Source organism: Saccoglossus kowalevskii, chromosome 3 (genome assembly GCF_978046115.1).
Source record: "Saccoglossus kowalevskii chromosome 3, keSacKowa6.1, whole genome shotgun sequence".
Taxonomy (NCBI): Eukaryota; Metazoa; Hemichordata; class Enteropneusta; family Harrimaniidae; genus Saccoglossus; species Saccoglossus kowalevskii.
In genome coordinates, this window is record NC_140643.1 from 12,571,009 (window position 1) to 12,592,780 (window position 21,772).

At 35.9% G+C, this 21,772-nt stretch overlaps 1 protein-coding gene across 1 annotated transcript in view; it reads right to left on the bottom strand.

Annotated features, from left to right (window-relative positions):
• Positions 1-944: 944 nt before the first annotated feature.
• LOC102805561 (glycine receptor subunit alphaZ1-like) overlaps positions 945-21,772 on the bottom strand; it is a 28,646-nt gene continuing 7,818 nt past the window's right edge. Inside the window, exons 4-9 of the mRNA XM_078013762.2 lie at positions 11,694-11,917; positions 7,540-7,622; positions 6,764-6,901; positions 5,036-5,265; positions 3,021-3,146; positions 945-1,935 (exon numbers count right to left, since the gene is read on the bottom strand). Of these exons, the coding sequence (XP_077869888.2) occupies positions 1,645-1,935; positions 3,021-3,146; positions 5,036-5,265; positions 6,764-6,901; positions 7,540-7,622; positions 11,694-11,917 (1,092 nt within the window). The 3' untranslated portion in view covers positions 945-1,644. The remainder of the gene's footprint in view (positions 1,936-3,020; positions 3,147-5,035; positions 5,266-6,763; positions 6,902-7,539; positions 7,623-11,693; positions 11,918-21,772) is intronic.

Below are 21,772 nucleotides of genomic sequence, written 5' to 3' on the forward strand. Positions count from 1 at the left end.
GAGATAAAGTACAGTGATGCAGAATACATTCTACGTTTTTAATAGTTCAGGTTAGCATTTACCACTGCACTTGCGATGCCGATTTTATCACAAGTAGAGAAATCACCTGGCGTTGCTTATTACATTAGTTTAAAAATACGTACTTGATGACGTTAATTGCCTTATGTTACCATATAAGATATTTGTCATTACGTCAAGTAACACTACACTGACAACAGAAACATTGAGAGTAATCTTCTAGTAAATTAATTCCTTGTGCAAATTCATCTAGCAAAATCGATGAGATGTAGCTGTCGTGTATATATCACTACATGATGACAAAACGGAAGTCATTGATTTATACTACAAATACTATGGCTACAGTACTTTTGCACAGTCAGATACTTAATGAAATAATGTTAAGATGAGTCACTTTGCCCGTTAATTTGATTTGATATTTACAGCCACATATGTGTTACGTCATAGCGGTTTGTCGAGTTTTACTAGCGATTTGTTTGTCCGAATCAAACCTATTGCATATCAATGAGGTGATAGTGACGTCACTCAAATCAACGCAATTGTCCTGCGATCCAATGACTCGTCTCAATCATTGACGTGTTTTTAGCTGAAATTTACCCAACGATTGTTCACATGTGGGGAATAAATAGTGTTCTTTGTGATTTGATAAATAGTTGTATGACATATTATTGTGCAGATTTTATAGAGAGGAAAACCACTTGACTCCCCAAAATGACCTTCTATATACTATTTCCAAATCACTGTATCTGTATTGCTATTTACACGTGAAATTACATGTTTTCTGCAACAATATACTAGAATGTTACAATTTTAAAAAAAATGTGCGTTGTTTTAAAAAAAGGAGAACAAATCTTGAGATAAGATAGATGGATTGAACAGACGTCTATTTTTATGCATAACGATTGCAATACCCTTTAATATATATGTTTTGTATTGGAAAATATTCATTTACAAATAATTGAAAAAAAACAAACAAAAAGTTCGACGTTCGGAACTCAAATGTCATCGCAGTACACACAATAGGAACAAACGCACATCGAAATCAACATTCACATAGATTGAAAACAAAAATAGCTGTTTTTATCCAACATCAACAACAGCAACGTAATTTCACAATAAGTACTATGCGCATGTGCGAAAGAATAATTGTACCAACACTTTTTTCACATTTCCAAGTACATTATAATGAAGTTGTTATGCACAATATTACTCGGAATAATTGACAATTTTCCGTTCACTGAGAGATACCGCGGCAAACAAATGCCTTAGCGTTACAGGGGCTTCAAAACATAACGTTTTGGGAAATTTCCACGCTTAAAAATATGGTATATACATAAAGATTAAGGCATTTCGACATTGAACTATATAAAAAAGAAAATTGAATACCAAATCACCCAATTTTCGCGGCAGATGTCTGATTCGCGATTTACATGCATTAAGACGTTTTGCTTTGAAGGGCAAATTACATATTGTATCCCCGTCAAAATATGAAACTGTTGTTTTTGTTTCAACAATGCAAAAACGTGTAAAAATACATATCATTATATTTTGATAGTATATCACGATATGATGCGAATGTTATCACGACAGTGTCTTGGTTAGAATATATAGTTTCTATTTAAAAAATCAACCTTCATGCAAGTCGCCACGAAGGTAAATTGGCCAGTAAACAATATTGAACAGTAGAAAAACTAAGGGAAATAATCCCCGTGAATAAATATCAATATTTCTTGAAGCTCGAAACAATCTTTCTGGATCCTTTGCGGTTTTGCGTTTTGTTATAATCCTTTTTCCTATATGTGATAATGGCAGATCGATATTCAGCATAGCAGACTCGTGTAGGCAGTGCCTTTCTTCTATAGATATCTCGGTTGATCTTATACGCCTCTTCAGCGGGCTGTTGCTTACTGGAGAGTCCTGTGGGAAACAGTTATATTACGTTTATTTGGCAGTTACTAGAAAAAAAAACACATACGATTTTTTCTGTAAGCCTAGTTCTTTATCGTCTTCATTAGTACCACCGAGACTGGCTTAATCGTGCTCTAGAGAATAATAGTTTTCAGAGGAAATCAAAGGAAATGCCCACAACACAATTTGACACCTCGGGGCTTAGCAGTCATGGCAAATATTGTTACGTATGTAGGCCCATATCTACTTGCATTAAACTGACAGCTACTCGTAAAAAGGGATAACGTGTTACTTAGAAATTTGAGTCATCTAGGTTTATGGGATGGGCTGTGAAAAAAAAAATTACTGATGACATAACACTTCAACAATTCTTGCATATAACTCAAAATGTCAATTTCCCAAGTAAAATACGAATTCCTTAACCTGTTTATGAACAGGGACAGAACAGTGATTTGCAAACAACAATAATATGATGATAAGTCGATTTGAGAACGGTTAATATCATTCCTTGCTATTTTTATTGACACCTTCTGAAAGAAGCATTAATCCTATTTCATCGTGCTGAGATATGAAGACTTATCATATGCATTGCTGAAATATTCAAAACAATTAGCACGTATCACTGAGTTTGACAGGCGCCATGCATGACACGATCAAAATAATCTGTAAATGTTACAATTTCATAATATGAACAGAAATATTATTTGACTAGAATCCATCAGCAAATGCATTCTAGAAATCGATAACTGTCTATCGTGAGTGCTTTAATTCATAACATCAGTACTCATTAACTCGACGAGTGTGTAACTTAATTCAATACGAACACTCCGTAAAAAAAACCTTGACATGTCATCTACATAGTCAGTTCCATCATAATTGTTTATTCTTTGTAGTCTCGGTAACTAAGCTAGTTGTATCATAATTGCTTCGCTGGATAGGTGTTATGTTTGGATTGTCGAAAACGACCCGATTTAAATCACCACTAACAATGAAACTAACAATATGACAACTTGTGTACTGCACGGGAATTCAATGATTTTGTACAGAATATATTGATTGTTTGATTGAGAATAAAACTTAATAATATATCTTACCAATGGTATATGTCTGTACTTTTTGGACATCCCAGTCGCTTTAGTGTGTACATAACTCGTCATAGCAAACTCCAACAACGCAGCAAATACAAACACCGAACATATAAGCATCCATATGTCGATTGCCTAAAATTAGAGAAACAAAAAATGCAATGTTTTCATTGTATGCCTATATAAAGAGCCACGCATGTTTCAATGCGGGTTCACATATTACTCATCAACGATTGTTTTTAACATACAACATCTAGCACGGATCAACAAGCTGCAACTTTTGTTGACAACAAAAGTTGCAGTGTGCTGAAACATAAGTTGCATCTTATGACAGAGTTCAACATTAGTTGTCACCTCGATTTAAAATGGACGCGGAAGAAGGTTGTTACGGCTCAGTGCAGCGAGTATAGTTGTCATCTATTACTTAATACAGCGTATTCCAAACATACCATAATGATATGTCATAGACACGTTATACATACACCTATTGACTATAATACTCACATAGAAACGTCATTGATATTTAAAGTCCAAATATTACAAATGTTACATTTTCTCAATCAAATATACTCTATTCTAATAATTACTAGTATACTACAGATACAACTTGCAACATTGTATGATACACGAGTCAACTTTTGTTGTCAACAAAACTTGCCCCGTGTATCATGGCTTTAAGTTATTTGTAATTATATATGTTTTGAATGAAACAAACATTTGTAGTGATTTGTTAATAAAAATGTACAATAATGACTTTGTTTTCAGATGAGATAGGCTCTGCCCTAATGCGTATAGTTGACTAATAATGTGTCCAATTGCAATGCAAATGTTTCTCTGAAACGTTGTTTGATGGATGTTTCTTCAATAATAAGAGTGTCATTTTGTGCCGATTGTCGAGGTTAACATTATTTTAAATATTTTAAGTACACTTACGTAAATTTGTGTTTGTTGTTTCTCGGCGCATGCGCATATGCAGTGTAGCATTGATCCACTACAAAACAACAACACTCTGCATTGGACGCGTGTTATACGTTTAAGAGAGTGTTTTATGCATTTAATTGGGAACTATTATTCGCCAATATATGATGAACAGGTTTTAATCCGGCCACCACTTTGACAAGTTAAGTATGTCAATGAAGTAATAACATGAGTGTGCATCTGTATGTTGACGATAATCTGCTAATTTAAATGCTTAACGTGCCAGAGGTTACATGATGCTGTCAAACGAATACTTTACAAAATAAACCGCACGCCAGAACGCTCCATCTATTCAATACTGACATCCGTTTTACAAGGACGCAGATGTTTAATTCACACTGTCATATTGGCAAAATGGGGGAAAATACGGTTTTAGGAATACTTTATCTGCGATAGATCAAAGACTTGGAGCCTCATTACTTTGCATGCCGCCTTCTTGATACATGAATGTAAACCAATTCTATGAATGTAACCTACTAGATGTATGTTTGCTCTTATCAAGCGATGAGTTGAATTGAATATCTGAAGTGGTCCTGTCACCACCTGATAATTTGTTATTCCGAACCTGTTTACGTTAAATCGCGATCGAACTAGAATATTTCTAATGTTATGTCTGCGAATGTCTTCGAATAGTTTACAGACGTGCATGGTTTTACATAGATTCGCCATTGTTCGAGCCGCAATGGTGAGTACGAGCGAACCCCTGATTATTTTCCGACAATAGTCACAATACTCAATAAACTACAGAAATTATCTCAGAGTGCAAATGTAATGGTCACTCTCATCCTGTCATCCGCAGGCACATTTCTCATACTAAAACGTTGGGAATGCAATTGCGTGATATAACACTGAGTTAAAGCGGAGGGGTCGTCCCCCATACGCACGCGTGGGAATTAAGTCTCAAGTGACGATAAAAATAACACATAAAAAAACGTAAAGATCCATGGGTAGACGCTTGTGTGTAAACAACAGCACGCTATGGCCGTCTGCCGCATGCGCAGGTGGCGACTCTCCCGTTTTAAATTAATGCATGATAAAAGACGTACCTTGGTATATGAAACCCTCGCCATGTGCGCACGTGCAGCCGAGCTTAGCGTTGTTAAAGTGAGTGCAGTGGTGATGCCTAAACTGGCCCTAGCCGGTGATGCTTCTATATTCAGCCAAAACGACACCCACGAGAGCACTACAAGTAAGAACGACGGTACATAATACTCCATTACGTAGAAAATCAGCTCTCGAGAAAGTGGGAATGTGCACTGAAGTTGGTCGTAGTAACCTACAATAAAACACCACACAGTATTACTTTTATGAAATATGTAACTGACTTGTATGACACATTTGAGTATATTGCTAAATCGGGCAAAACTACCAGGAAACAATACCAGGTGATCTGAAAAAAGTTCATTTCAGAAATTATAATCTGCACTGATGCCTCGAGGTTTCTAATTAAAGGGTGGTAGTCGTCGCGCCACGCATGCGCGAGATATATGGGTCTCGTATAAACAGAGATGGCGACTTTGACTGTTGCGCAGATCAACGAGTACAAACTGAGACGTTATCAAGCTTTAATTAGGTATTTGTAGAGAATTGGAAGGTATCGCAGGAGTCACCGGCGGTAATTAGTGCAAATCGTGCCCATGCCAAACTTCAGACTTGTGATTTCCATTAGAAGAGCGCATTGGATTGTGGGAAAATCAATGTTTGTCAACACAAATGTCGCACATGTGCAGCGCGACGATCACCGCCCTTTAGCATAACCTTATCTAAAAATCTGCCTCCTTAGTAAGTATTATAGATATAAAAATATGCATATGATGTGTTTGTATAATAACGCTATGCAGCTTTCATAACCATGTACGTTGAAATACGATAAAGAGCATATCCGACACGAGCGCCGTTTGTTCATTCTGACCAATAGAATCAAATAACCAAGTCAATATCCATGGGAAGGATTTATTGTAGAAACGCAAATGAGGAGCCTGTAACTATTCAGCGAGGCAGAACATGTACAACCGCTGGAATTGCACAAGGGAACTAGCAAATATCTGTTGCGATTTTGTGACCATCTCACAAATCACGTGACTTCAAAGGGTATCTTCATGTCATATTACATCAGTTGCATCCCTTATCTTATATTCTCAGGGGCGGAACTACGTCACAGAATATACTATGTTGCCAAGACGCGCACCACTGTACCACGTATTTTTATAGGGCTCTGCGCGAGCTACTGCGGAACGCCGGCCAAAGAGACGGTGAAAACAGCTAAATTCAAAAACACAGCACAAACTCAAGTATGAGACTTGAACCACCAAATTTGGATATCTTGCAATCTTATTATATACTGTTCAGGAGAGTCCCAACAACTAGCACAAAGTAAATGTTTTGAGAGTTTTCGACCTTTTTTCACCGGTTGTGGATGCCAGTTGAAAATGACCGGATGTTCGCTCCAAAAAATACAATATTTTACGTAGATATTTGAATTACAATTTACACATAGAACAATATCACTAATAGTAAATTCCAATGCAAATATTACATAACATCATCACGCTATGTGTCTGGGCAACACAATTGTGATTATATTCATAATATGACGAATCGTTGAATCAATCAATAAATTTATTTATTGGCATGACTGGATATATAATAATAATGATTATGAATGTTGTCTGACTATTACTATTTCCACATTAAAATGAGTATGCATTGCTATTACATCCTAATAAAATGAAGACATGGTAATATATTTCCATTCAAATATACCGACTAATTACCTAAACCAGGATAAAACAGCACCTTTCTGAAAGCCACGGGCTCGCCAATAGAGAACTCAGGCATTGCCAGTTCAGAGTCTAGATGCACCTCGACTTCCTCGTCCCAGAATAACTGAATATCCCGCGTTGTATAGCCAACTAATGATAAAATGGACAAATTATGATCAAGCTGTGCATCTCATTCATTTTGTTTATGTACAAATTTAAAGAACACTTGTTACGATGACAGATATGTAATATTCATGATTATAACGTTGTCATTGCTATATGTAATAATATTTTACCCAAACTCAACCCCAGAAACCCAGTTCTGTTTGAGTAGGTGCATTACAAGTAACTGAATCAGTTATAGTCACATGCATTGTGTACAGGAGACACATTACGAAACAATCTAATAGTCTACAGTTTGATAATTACGTCGACAACTAAACCCACACTCCATTCGCCTAAATCTCATTCACTGTATATCTACCCCATAACCGATGCAAGTCACGTACATTTGAATTGCGTTATTAATTTGACCGTTACCTGAATCAAAAGTACTAAAAAATACAATATACCAGATTCGGTACATCATGTCTTATGTAATTGTCATCGAAGAGATCGGTACACGGTACTTAATTTTGACTAATTTGTCAAATTACTTTGAACGCTTATTGAAATGTCGTTGTACATATCTTGAAGGGGGGCTCCCAAACAATATATATGAGCGCCATTCATCACTATAATAGCAAACTGATTGAGGTTAAGGAAATTAAAGCATACTGTCGACTCACAGCTTTCTAATTGAATCCCACAGCTCTGCTCGTCCATTGGAAACCGATGAAGATAAAGATGGCAGATCAACGTTAGGCTTACCCTGTATAATATAAGAAAGTGATATAGGTAATTGCCAACTTATTTACGGTGTCACTTCAAAGATACGCAGCGTCATATCAACACCGTATTGCGACAAAGTAATTTTATAAGCTATGCAAGTAAATGAGTATTTGCCACACCCTCTTGACAGCAATGTTTATTGTGGCTTTGTTCCAGTCTAGTGGCGAGCAAAGCACCTGCTTTGATGGGAATGTGCTGTTTGGTGTCATGCGTTTATATCAATCAATCAATCAATTAATCAAAAAACGTGTTTAGCGCACAACATGTAAATGTTAGAATGTCTTTTCTTCCATCCCTGGCCGCTGGCCATTACGTACCCGTGCGCATTGAACGTCAGCTGTGAATTTTTTGTCAGCTACTAATGTGAGACAGCTTACGTTTACTGTGAACACGTATCGAGGTTGCGCCCCCTGTACAATAGCGTATTTTGAGGTGATTCGGGAAAAAACGTCTGTGATGACATTTCGCACCTTCGTTAGGAGAAATATTTTCCAGGCATTTGGACCCTAGGATTCTATCAATCAAATATATGAGTCTATATTTGGCAACTATAGATGACTGGCACAATTCAAGTGTTTCATAAAGCAGATGCTGTATGCAAGAAATCGCTGTGTGATCTGAGCTCACACAGTGGCATGGCGTAGACATATGTCATTTGAACGAATTATTTTCCAATGTGGCTTAAATCAACAATATATACACCTCGTGTGTTTTGAAGGTTATTACCAGAACATTGTATTGTATTATGTCCTGTACATAAAACGCAGTTGAAATCTTTTAGAATGTATGAGGTATGATTTTCTAGCACGCTGGAGTTGGAGTGGCATGATATCTTTGAATGTATACCATGGTCCATATAATTTCTCTGACTGATATGACTATGTAGTGTTGTGTACTTTTCAGTTGTTTGATTTTAATTAGTTCAAACTTGTTTTGTTTAGGAATCTAAATTTGGGGGGGGGGGTTATTTCCACTTCAGATAACTGCAACCGACAGTTGACAAATCCAGGGATAAATGACAGATATTAACTATATTATAATGGTTTGTTCAATTGCCAACGGTCAATAAAATCTTCAAGTTATGGAAAACACGTTTGCTTATTTGTGAAACTATGTATTGAGTTTACGCGACGGCGAAGGCATACAATAAAATATGGCGGAGAATGAAGATAACATTATCAACGATTTTGTGTGTGTAGGTCTGTTAATTATATAGAATATGGATATAAGTATACGGCGATCGGAGAAAACTTGATTTACTGTAATAGTGCAGACTCAGACAAACCTCAGTATAGAACATTACATTTCACAATCTTTGAATCAGGCTACTATCATCACAATAACTGCCTTCGTACGCTTTCCTTTGGTATTTGAATAACGTGTGTATCAAATATTAAATAGAGCTTTAGTAAGAGCTGAATATATAATATAAACTTAAAAAAACAAAATTGTTTTCAATATTGTTTGTTTAATTAGTTGATAAAGAAGCCAGGAAATCTTCATTTCTTATATTTACTAAATACGTTCATCGACCCATTTTAATTTAGATTGCGGATGACGGGCGATTGCCGTCAAGGTCGCTTGAGATTAATACAACCTTGGCGGTCACTCGTGCACATTATATCAAACTATGAACACACTTATCAATCGAATGTCAGACATAAAGATATTCCTTAAGCTTCAATGAATGGAAGAATGGATTGATGGATAAATCACTTAGGGAACCCTTCTGTGCTGCATGCGAATATAAGTAACTAACAAATAATACTCGCCGATGATAATTCTTCATATAAAAGCCAACGCACGCATTAACAATTTATAATTTGGGCAGCACACCAGAAACACCGAATGTTGATTTCAGTAGTACCGAATTTCAGCAATTGAAACTAAGATAATATGAGAATGCCCTGAGAAACTTCTGCTTGCAACATAGTTGAAAACAATCTTGAAATATTCGTTATATTTTTATGAATCCAAGTAGCTCATTTGAAACATGATTACCCACCGTTGCGTATTACCGGTTATCGTGTTCTCCAGTCCATAGTTCACATGATTTAATAATTAAACGAAGAAAGATTTAATCCCCCGAGGATTCGGCAGCTTTCATGTACATGTATTATGGCTCTACTCTTCTGATTTTTTTTAAATAATTGCCATGCATATGTACTGCAAGTCCCCCTTGTATCTTCAATAAATGCATGACGTTGATTGGTTCTCAGCAGTCTTAACAACAATCACTTTGTTTGAATGAGAATGAAGTAGTATACTGTCGTTAACCTGTATCTAGACCTCGCCTAGCCTTATTTTTTGAACAAATAGCGACTACAACTAAAGATAACGAATGACTTCACATTGGCATAACACCACAAAGCTGTTTTCATGTCAATAAACAATTTTTTGCAGCAATATTACTGTCATAATTTTACATTCCCAGGCAGATACATTCTATTGTCAGCAGGGGCACTCAACAACATATTATTCCAATTTATGACTTTTCCCACAAGCTGTGTCACATTGTATGTGTGTTACTATCTTATGAGACGAGACATCAGTTCACCTGGTTACATACTTGATTTTTAACGAATATGACGATGACAACACCTGATGCGACCACATCCGAAACCTAATCATTCAAATGACGGATTAGAAGAATTGACGTTTTTCAAAAAAAGCAGTCGGTAAAACTAAAATGAAGAGTTTACAGTTCTTAATACTAATTCTATTGATATAAGTCACGTGACATGAATATCCGGCTTTATATGAATATTCGACTTGGTCACTTTGGTAATGTGATTGTAAAAGTATCATACCCAGAACGATAAGAAAATGTATGTCGTCTACTAATATTAGAGTCAACGAAATGAATAGACTACAATTAGAGGTCTACTGTAAGTTGATAGAAAATGAGATAACCAGTACAGCAAAGTAATTTAATTGTTTCTCTTGGGTCTCAATTGAACATTTTTGCCCCAATAGATTTAATTTGCTTACGGCCTATATACTAAAAGTTTGTTTATAGCAAGCAAATCCATACATTCAATAGTTTTTATTACGTCTAGTCGATTGAGAGAATTTGAATTATTATCAAATCATTACACGAATTTGTAAGTGTCATTTTGTATCTTCCTTTGTTTACAACTGATAAAACCGCAAGATTAAATTATGAATGGACATTTTGAAAGATGAATTATCAACGTTAATCATGTTACAACAACGAGACAGTAGATGATGCGAACGTCGGAAAATGAGACCCAATACACTGTTTACACTGATATTGATATGTCTTTGTAGTTTTACTTTTGTTCAAGCGACCACTGCTTAAATATATGCAATACACGTCTATTAATGTTACTATTGTCGATATAATCATATACTTGTAGTCTTCTGCAAAACGAGACGCTTCAGTGCATTTGTCATTCAGTGGAGAATGCAGCGTTATGGAAGCTTTTCAGATACAAAAAATGACGATAATACAATCCCCTGATCATCGACCCTAATATACTTATCAATAGTCTAGGGTTGGGTGCGCTTCATGTGCAATTTCCATTACCCCGTTCGGGAACACAAAAGATTAATTTATAGTAAGCTGAGAGCAGCACATGTGAGTTTTTTCGCCCTGCGTCTCGTCGCAGTTACGATTGGAGTGATCTCAGAGGCTTCTAATTACTCTTTATTTCAGTATTTCGGCATTCTTTTATTTAAACCTTAAAGTGACCTTCCGGGGATAAATTCCTTGATGAGCTGCTCTGATTAAATAACGAGTATGTTGTTTGTGTAGCAGAATGCACCGTCAGATACTTAATAATGGAATCCATATCATGGAAAGTATGTTATTACTGATAATATGGTCGACGAATGATATGAAATTGGAATTTCAGCAGAATTTTATACATGGATGATATTATACACGAGTATATTATTACGTCTTTCATTGAGGATCAAACTTTCACTATTATACTTCACAAGCTTGGTTTATCAGAATCTCTAATGTAAGTTAGTACCCTTGTGATCATTTTAGGAGGGCAGTGCCCACTTTTTTCTTAGAACTCACCTCATATCGTACAAAATACGACCATCTGGATGTACTCTGATGTGTTTGTTCTTGACTGTCACCTCATGTAAAGAACCTTCCTTGACGTTTACAAAGTATAAATCTGGAGTCCAAATCTGTGAGAGCAACTGTGAATCCGATCTTAGATCAATTGCTTCTGAACCATTGAACTCCAGCCGTGGATCTCCCCAGTGTAATGATAAAAATAGCGTTATTCCATAATCCTGAAGGAAAATTACAAGAATATAAGTGGAAAAACTAACACAAAATCACGATAAATTACGAAATTGTTTGAACGTCAAAGTCTACTTGTCACTGTTCACAAAATGCACCTGCATATTTTTCTGTTGAGCCAATGGAAAATTAGGTCTGTTTGATCTAACATTTTATTATAGTAAATAATTATAGTATAATAATTATAGAACAATACATAAATATATGCAAAATATTGCACCAAATAACGTTTATAGCATTAAGTTTATCAGCTCAAAAATCTCGATGGTGTTTTAGATATCCCGCTCTTCAAAACGTATAGTCTCCTAATTTATAACCAGGTATTGATATTGATGTATCAGCCATGGCTATGCCAAACACACGCGTAATTTAACTCAGAATATATTGTTTAGTGGTCTCATTTGTCTCTGCTACGTTTCCTCTATATTCCTAATGAGATATAAATACAAGTCTTAAAGCACTAAAATCATTAACGCATCATTAACAATGTCAAACCATTTACAAGTCTGATTCCACAGGACATTTTAATAGAATTAAGGGATTGACTTCACTGGCATTCGTATAATTTCCTATTTACGTTGCTGTGCGCAAACGTCACTCGACCATTAACTTACCGTAGTTACTGGGCGAATCATTATCAATAAATGAAACCTAGTCATCAAACTCAAAATGCGGCTTCAGTAAACCACTGTGCTTTGAATCAATGTAGTTTAGCTCTTTGATCGCTAAAATCTATATTTGTCACCAAATACAACATAAATTATTACATTTTTCGCAGATCGTTTTCCAACATTTTGAACAAAACCTACAGCTAATAAAAAATGATGTCCATTTAGCTCACAATTATCAAATAAATTATAGAAGTACATAAAAAGAGAAAAATACTGCATCAATGATTAAACACAATCTTTCAAATATCATTCTTCTTAACGTTTGCCTTTGCTAATTTACATATAACGAATCCTTATAAGCATTATCTTTATGATAAAAATCTGGTAATTATAGTAGCTAGAGTTTGTTATAGTATTTTCTTCGTGTGTTGTTCCAGAGTAAATGACAAATCTAGTCTGATTGACACCGGGTCTGGGTGTTATCACGAACACCTAATTACACTCAACTACCCATCAGCCCGTCCAATTGAAAACTGACAAACAGGCTAAAATTGATAAAATCGAAGTCGACATTAAAAGACACATTCAACAAACAACAAGCTGAATTCTATACGCTGGAAAGTACGGCTCAATTTAAGAGTTTCATTTTATTTATGAATTAGCTATAGATTTCAAATAATGTTAAAATGCAGAAACCCATATAAATCAATGTTGAAATAATCTGAAATCATTAATATCTGTCATATAAACTTATAACCGTAAGCCGCCGTCTTTACAAGACAGCTGTAAATAATATGTAATCTCGGAATTGTCACCATTCATCATCTGAATGCGACCAAACTCATATATCACGACAATTCACATTGATTACATTCATGCAACCATTTAAAGTGGATACTGATGACTTTTTCCCAACATACAAAGATTCAAGTAAATACTCTTTAACTTGCAGAGTATTTACGTCATGATATTAAGTAAAACTTGAAAACAATTATTTGATTGAATGCTGTGAAGTACCTAGATGTAATCCCGGACGTGATACTTGCTTTTCAAATAAGCAGTTCACACATACATTACTCAAGGCTGTCATTTAAGTTGATATCACATACATATATAGGAGATGTTTTTTATTTATAGATATACACGATGTATTGATGATCCAATGTCACAATTTTGTTCGCTTGCAATTTATCAAACCATATCAAGTATATGTAAATACAATTTAATCTCCCTCTTAGCGGTTACAGTGTGGAAAGTTTAACTACATTGCTAGGTCTACCAAGAAGGTAACTTTGCTGTAACTGTTTATTGTACATATGTTATTTCGGCTGAAGCATAGACAATTATAATTTTACACCGCAAATTCACTTTTGCTGGTACATGAATACAAGAGTTTTGTATGGGATTTCAACTGTCAGGCCCAATGTTATCAGCGTGGACTACAGGAAAGGAAGATTTAGAAGTCATTATAAGGACGCCGACATTCGACACGAACACACACAAATGTTGGATTTTTATTGATGGGTTCCAGCTCTATTTGTTAAACGGATAACGAAACTCTTTATACGACAATGTTCGCAGACATTGTAGTTCTGTTTTTATAATATTTATACAGTAAACCAGTGTGATTGTTATTCCATCATTCTACTGAAGCCCCAAAACGTGGTTTTATGATCTACAAAATGCCTCGCTGAATATATTTTTCAAGGACGATCTCATTTAAATTTGGCATATAGGGTACATATTATTCACATACATCTCTGTACGATCAAAGATGTATAGTCAGCGAAAAAACGCACTGTATTTTTGTTGATTTGAACAAACTGACATTTAAGAAATAAATCATGCATAGGGTCAGACTGTGGTCGATATGGTTAATTCAACAGAGCCGGGCTTTTGCCGGTATATCAAGGTATCTAAGCAATCCCAGTGTATTATTTTCAGGGATTTTCAGGATGATTTCGGCGGTCGTGTGTCATGTTTCTGTGATCATCCCTGAAATATCATCGGTTATTAAGACATCATTGAGGGTATATGCACCTGAATATGATGAACACTGTTGTAGTTTCCTCTGATCGGTTTTATTCTATGACGAAACACAGCTGCTGTATTTGAAAGCATGGTGAAATAGTATACTATAATAATGCGTTATCTACGTAGTTCCTTGAAACAAGAACTGTTTAACCTATAATATAGATCGTTTTTTCTGTGTGTCACTCATCCTCTGCAATGTGTCATATTGTCAAATTTCCGGATTTTGCGACTCGCAAATAATTTACGTAATCGTATTTGTTATTTCCTGGTAAAACATCGCATTCAAAACTCATGTGTTTCTTGCCCTATTATAATCCAAAAAAGGACTAATAATTTACATTGTGGTCATGCGTTCGTCTGTCCATCAGGCGTATTCTTCTGCAAACTTCGGTCATTTTTGTTAAAATATTTTACAATTACCTGGATGTACATACGCACATTGTTTTAATTCAACTTAATGGGGACCATAAAACCCCATTATTGAAATGTCCTCAACTGTGCCTGTCCTGAAGACAGCTAATAAGTCAAAACCTCGCTCATTCAAGGGCATACTGAAAGATGCACATATGCATGTAAATTTCTTTATTATCTAATACAAGCTGTCTGACTCAGATACTGGTTCAGAAACCCAAATTTTATATTGTGTTCTTAAGCACTCCTTGGCCGATTGCAACAAAAAATCAAACATAATGTCGTACCAAGTTGAGGCAGGCATAACTAGATTCAGAAATACGAAAGATGTCATTTAAATTGGTCAAAAGACGACAATATGTTCAATTGTATTTCCAGTGTACCCATTTCTACAAAATGGAAATGCATTAGAAGTAAATTGTTTATTTCATTTGTGAATTCTGGAATCACCTATTGTACTCACTAAGATTCACTAGGACTGAGAGACTTACTAAACAGGTGAGAAAATATATTGATTTAATATCACAAGCAACATTGTCGAAGCCCAAGCAAGTAGGTGTCATAACAATTTTAGATGAACGCATTGATTCCACACCCGGTGTTTTAGCGTGTCCAGGTTTTTGAGGCTCATGAAAAACGGCATCTGGGTCCTGAATATTCAAGACGGCCACCAAACCACAACACAAACAGGGGCTGGCGCCAAGACCACACGTAATATTCTGCAGATCGAATGAGAACAATTAATATTACGTGACCAAATGATGTCGGACTTCCCTCGTAAAGTGGAATAGCGAAGACGCGCGGACATGGTTGTCTACTACTATTAGTAGTGTACAATGTGCTGATTTGTATTAATTGTTATTGTCTATTGTTTTGAAATGGTCGTACATTTTCTACACAATCTTTCAATCGACTGTCGAAGTACATATACTCATTTATAGCAGACAACATTACGGGAGTATCTAAAAACTACTCTCTACGGTGATGTAATGTGGTCAGGTAATATCGTACTCGTTTGACCTGCAGAAAATGTTTCTCGCCAGAGTTACGTACGGCTTAGCAAAACTCGGGATAAGAACATCACACCGACTGTTTTGCGTTAAGATGTTCGCTCAAACACAAGTTTGTGGTGTAGATAACATCTCAAAATTCAAGAATATCAACTATAAAGAAACTAAATCTAATCGGAAACACAACCACAAACAAATATAATTGCATACTTTGTATCGTTTCCGTTCACGATCTACTCCATTATGACTACAAACAGGAACATATGTAAAAATCAATAAGGCTATCATGCGAATACTGCAATGTATGAAGCCAGACAGGACAGGATCACGTCGATCTTCTCGAACACATCGGTCGATACGATCATCGTAATAATTTCGTACAATCATTGAAGTATTCTCAGAATAACCTCTTATTGTTTCTCAATATATGAACGTAGGCACGTTCAGTTTTTAAAAAAATCAATACTACTTTGTAAATGTGAATAAAGCAAGAAGAGCATATACCGTACCTGTTCGGTTTGAACGCCTGCCTTTATACTCAACTGATATCTAACATGCATACTTTACATTATGCAATGTGTCCTATTGTCTATTTACAGATTAATAACCTTAATTAACAACGCTTCCGCCAAATTAATATTCAATATTTATACGCTGCATAAAAAAGCTAGTTATTTTTTAACTAAAATTGATCAAATTCGGATTCAAAGATTTACAAAAGCAATATATGATTGAACACTAGTTGCAATTTAAACCGGCGTCGACAGTAGTGTTAGAAACACTTTGTCCAAAAATATGGACACAATTCGCAATTGTCTGTCACACACCTGGGGACTTTTCGCGACGCTTCATATAATACGTCATTCGTGTGTGAGATATCGTTTAAAGCAACAGTATTTGTACAATAATTACAATTCTTTCTAGATTCCTTAAAATGTTTCATACGTGTGCGTAAGATGGATCCTACCATCAACAAAACACCCTCCTAACCATGTTTATTGTGCAAACCGAAGGTACGGAATTATTCACCAAATAAAGCCACGAGCACATTGCAAATCCACACTTATACACGCCAGGCCACAACGATTAAATGTTTTGTATACCCTAACATTTTTTAATAACATAAAATAAGCGTGGGCAATAGTTTTGTTATATATTGGTTAACTTAAATAGCGCGACACGAGAAAGATCACAAATACAACATGAATACTGTATTTTCAGATTTTCAGTTTATTCACAAAAACTACGTGCACGAGTACAGACAGTTTTATTAGAATGGCCTTTACCTGAATGAAACGCAATTGTACTAGAGTCAAACTGTTTTAATTATTAACTGCATTCATACATAATTGCAATGCAATTTGAAAGAGTCCTTCAGCTATGTTTAAATTGTATATGACTGAAGCAACAAGGTTTTGTTATAGAACGAGGGCTTGACAGGCTGGTCAACATTACATCAATTGCATAGCGTGGGAAACAACAGACGTCGCCTATATGTAAGATACTGGTTTTTAAATCACGGCGTTTTATCAAGATTAAATTAAACATATAAGTAATATTAAATGCCACAATAAAAGATTCGTTAGTCTATGTAACACTGCATTAGGTTATAATGTTATTAAGCAATCAACCTTTATCTGTCATGGTATACCACGTGTTATTGCACGGCAACAAGATTTTACAAACGAGGGCTAGTGGGTCTGTATACTGAATACTACAGTGCAAAATCGAGTAGTACACCTGTCCGAGAGATGTGTTTTCCATAATCGTGTCAGCCCTATGTACTTTTACACCGAATCATACATGGGTTACCAGTTTCGTGGACATTACCGTATTTAGATACACCGAGTGGTCTCGTAGTCATAATTCTGTTCATTTTCACACGTTGACAAATTTAGTATTATAAACGACCTATTTTCTATACATAGTCACTACATAACACAGGTTTAGGGAACGTGTTTGTTGTAAGGCTATCGTCGTTTGCGTTATACTGAATTCCAACTTAATATTAATACCTATTATTATACATCTGTCACCGTAACGCCATAAGTTACAGTGTGTCGTAATTTTGCGGTATTTCACGAAGTACTTTCATCCTACCATATTAGGAAACGCGAATTCCAAATATGGAATGATTACGCGCACAAGTGTCCTCAAATAGTAGAAACACCAGGGTTTGACCGGACTCCAGACAAATAAGTTCGCTAATTCTGTTCTAAACATTTTGCATTCCCATGATGTATCCTTGAGAGGAAAAGATGTATGATAATAAGGTTATTACGAGTGTACCTCAAAATATGCACTCAGGCAGTACACCGTCGCATTGACCTCCGCTGCGCGCATACTTTGAGGAATCCTCTTAGTAACCTCATAATATTATTTGAATACTATAATAATATTCACAGTATAATTTTGTTTTCATTTACTTGAAGTAGTGTTCACTTGATTTTGAAAGTTACTGGTTTAGTATGAATATTTGAAATTCATTGCTCGGACCTGAATAATAAAACGTCATAATGATGGTATATCGCGCATATAGGAATAGTTACCGAGGTCACAAGGGAGAGGTTGGCCAATCGCATCGACGTTGATACACTGGTATAATTTTAATGTGTATAATGTATGAATACGGTATTCGCAAATATGATTACATAGTATGTGAATTTAATATCGGGAAGAAAATTGTTAATAAGCCAAACGCTCATGATTGGTAGGTTGCCAGGAATTTCACATTTCTTTCAAAATTACACGTTACTTGAATAAACATTCTACGTAATTTCGTAGAAACCATGGGTTAAACAAGTATAAAAATATGTTACATTGACTGATAAAATAACGAAACAGATTTAGAAAATTATTTAAACGCGTTCATGCTTGCAAATACACTCTATCAGAATATCAACACGATACGCCTACCATCAGTCACTACGTCTACTTTCAGTGGACTGAAATGATAGAATCAACAAGTCATTTCACACAAACCCCAATGCGTGGGCTGGTATGCCATTAGACAAAACAGTTACAAAATGCAGTTGAACAAAATTGCTTTATGACTTCGCGTTGTAATAAGTAGATGGTCCTGGAATGGATGATTATCCGTTAAATTTGAAATTCCGTGCTATGTGTTAAATTGAACATTGAAATAGGACACACATTTTGCTGGTTCCCGACGTCCTTTGCAAATAGCAACTCGGACGCTGGTAATCGCCATGTTGTTCCACTGGGCCGGGATTTCGACCGAAAGGCACGTGACTAAGTAACGTAATTTGAAAAATTCGAATTTTCATTTCCCGTAAACAAGTCTGTATTACTGCAACAAAGCCATGCCCATTCACTCTAACTGCTCAGACATCATATTTGAGATATTCTTGTCATTTCGCAATAGTTGTATAACAAAAGAAACTTTTGAGAGCAAAGGGAGAACCCTGCTTTATACCACGAGGGTAAGCGCTGTTGTCAGGTAACCAAGGGAAATAGAAGAAAGAATGAGAACGTAATCAACCAATCAGAATGCTGGTTCAATTACTTGTTATCTGCCTCTTGTAGCTTGGTAAGCCGACATTTGGGCGGGAACCAGCCAAAACACACATAAGGCATAGCGTCGATGCTGCGTCAAAACGTCGCGTAGGATTCGTCAAACGCAGTAGTATTTTTGATATTCCTACGCTTAATAATATGCTTTACACATTTAATAATGATAAATTTTGATGAAGTAAGTGTATCGCAACACTATATTCCCATTGAAAACAAACAGTTCGACATTGAACTATAAAAAAACAATTCAATTTAAAATGTTTGTGGCTGACGTCCGATACGCGCCTTTTATACATTACGCGAGATCTCGCAGTGAACGAGAAATCATCCATTTCAGGACCACCTAGTTTCGGAACTTATACGTAGAGTCAGTGTGTCTGACCTATTAGAATTACTCACAGTTGCTTGATAAAATAGGTTATTTTCTTGTCAAGTTGATTACTTCACACACTTCAAAGGACCGGGTAATTTAAAACAATGCGTTTAACCCGTAACGCACTATTTCATCACACACTATTCGGCCAACCACGAAGCTAATTCAAGAAAACCTATCCTATCGTAATTCCCAAGGCCTCTGTGCCATTGCATTAGTGACGTATATTACATATCGTGACGTCACAAACCCTTCTGGTCAGGGATTATGCTTACTACTTCATAGAAGTCTACGTTTGTCCCCACTAGCTAGAAGCCCGACAAAGCTCATACTAATTAAAAAAATCGCTGTTTGATACCCGTGGTCTTAGATTAGACATGTCCGACCAGACACAGGATGCAAACTAGCGTAATGGCTCGGCGGATACAAAAACATAAAACAGACGAAATCTTAAATTAGCTCCAAGTACTAATCGTGTGAGTGCACATACGGTTTACGCCGAGTACCTGGAGTTGATTAATGTCACCACATTGGTTTGAATTATTGAAATTCTTTTGATTAATGACATATTTGTATAGGCGAGCAGCGGTGCTCACTATCACGGAACAGTGAACGATTTAATGACTGGGTATTTCAACAGTCGGGTATTTACTTTTACGTGTTCCGTAAATAATATATGTTTTAACAGTGGTGTCATGGTAAACATGGTAGTATATTATCAACAAACGAGAACTCAAAGACCCGTGTATCCAATGTCACAGATCACTTGCGTCGGAGAAGAGGATTTTTCAAGACACTTCAACTGAAGAAGGCAAACACATGTACGCAATAGTTGCACAGATTTATGTCTGGTAATTTACACGGAACCTGACACGCTTTGTAGCTAGTGACCTTATACATTCTAGGTGTCGTAGTTTTGACTGAATATACTACTACTATACATAGTATGAAGACAATGTTATATCTCCAACTATATATCTTGAAAGATTCTCTAATCATAAGTTGCAGCCAGTGCGTGTGCGAACTTATTAGTACGTGGGTCAAATATTCAATGTATGAAATGGGCATACCGCTACGTCAAAACCCGTTCTTGCATTCATGCCATTAGAGAAAATGTGATACTTATATATTACTGGATTCCTGCATGTTCTCTCATTGACCTCAGAAGGAAGAGACACATTCAGTGCAGATAGTTCGCTTATCATATGGTCTATTTCACCACTGTGCCACGGTTAACACTTCACTATACGGTTTTAATGGGATTGAAAGTAATTATATATTGGAGGTCGTATTATCCTGATACGGTCGTCCGACTACATTGTTTGAATTGGTACAGGTAAATGCCATTGCTCCACCTTAGAGCAGGCACCAACAACATTTCAAGGCATCGCCGAATAGCTTTAAAAGTAATTACATACTTAGAAAATAAGGTCGACGTATATGATCCATTGGGAGAAGATTTCACTCAATCGCAGACATTCAGAGTCTGCTTTTTCTAGGACTCCAATTAATATTGTCTTTTGAGTACGAATTTGCAGATGTTTTCAACGGCAATTTGGCATGCATCATTCGGACCATTTCTTGTTAAGAAATAGTAAAAGAGCCACCCTTGAACTAACGTATTAGCTAAAACTGTGATTGGAATTTATATTGTTTATATATTTATAGTTTTTGTAACCTTTAAAGTATCTGCTTTAGAATATATAAATATTGTAATCAAACATTCCACCTGAATCTAAATCTGCTGTTCACTTTCAGATATTTAGTATTTATGTCATTTATAGCGGAAATCCCGAGGGAGGATAGCCCACCTGAGCTACTGTACCCTAATGTACTTGCTGAATGATTATACACAGTATAGAACTTCTAAAA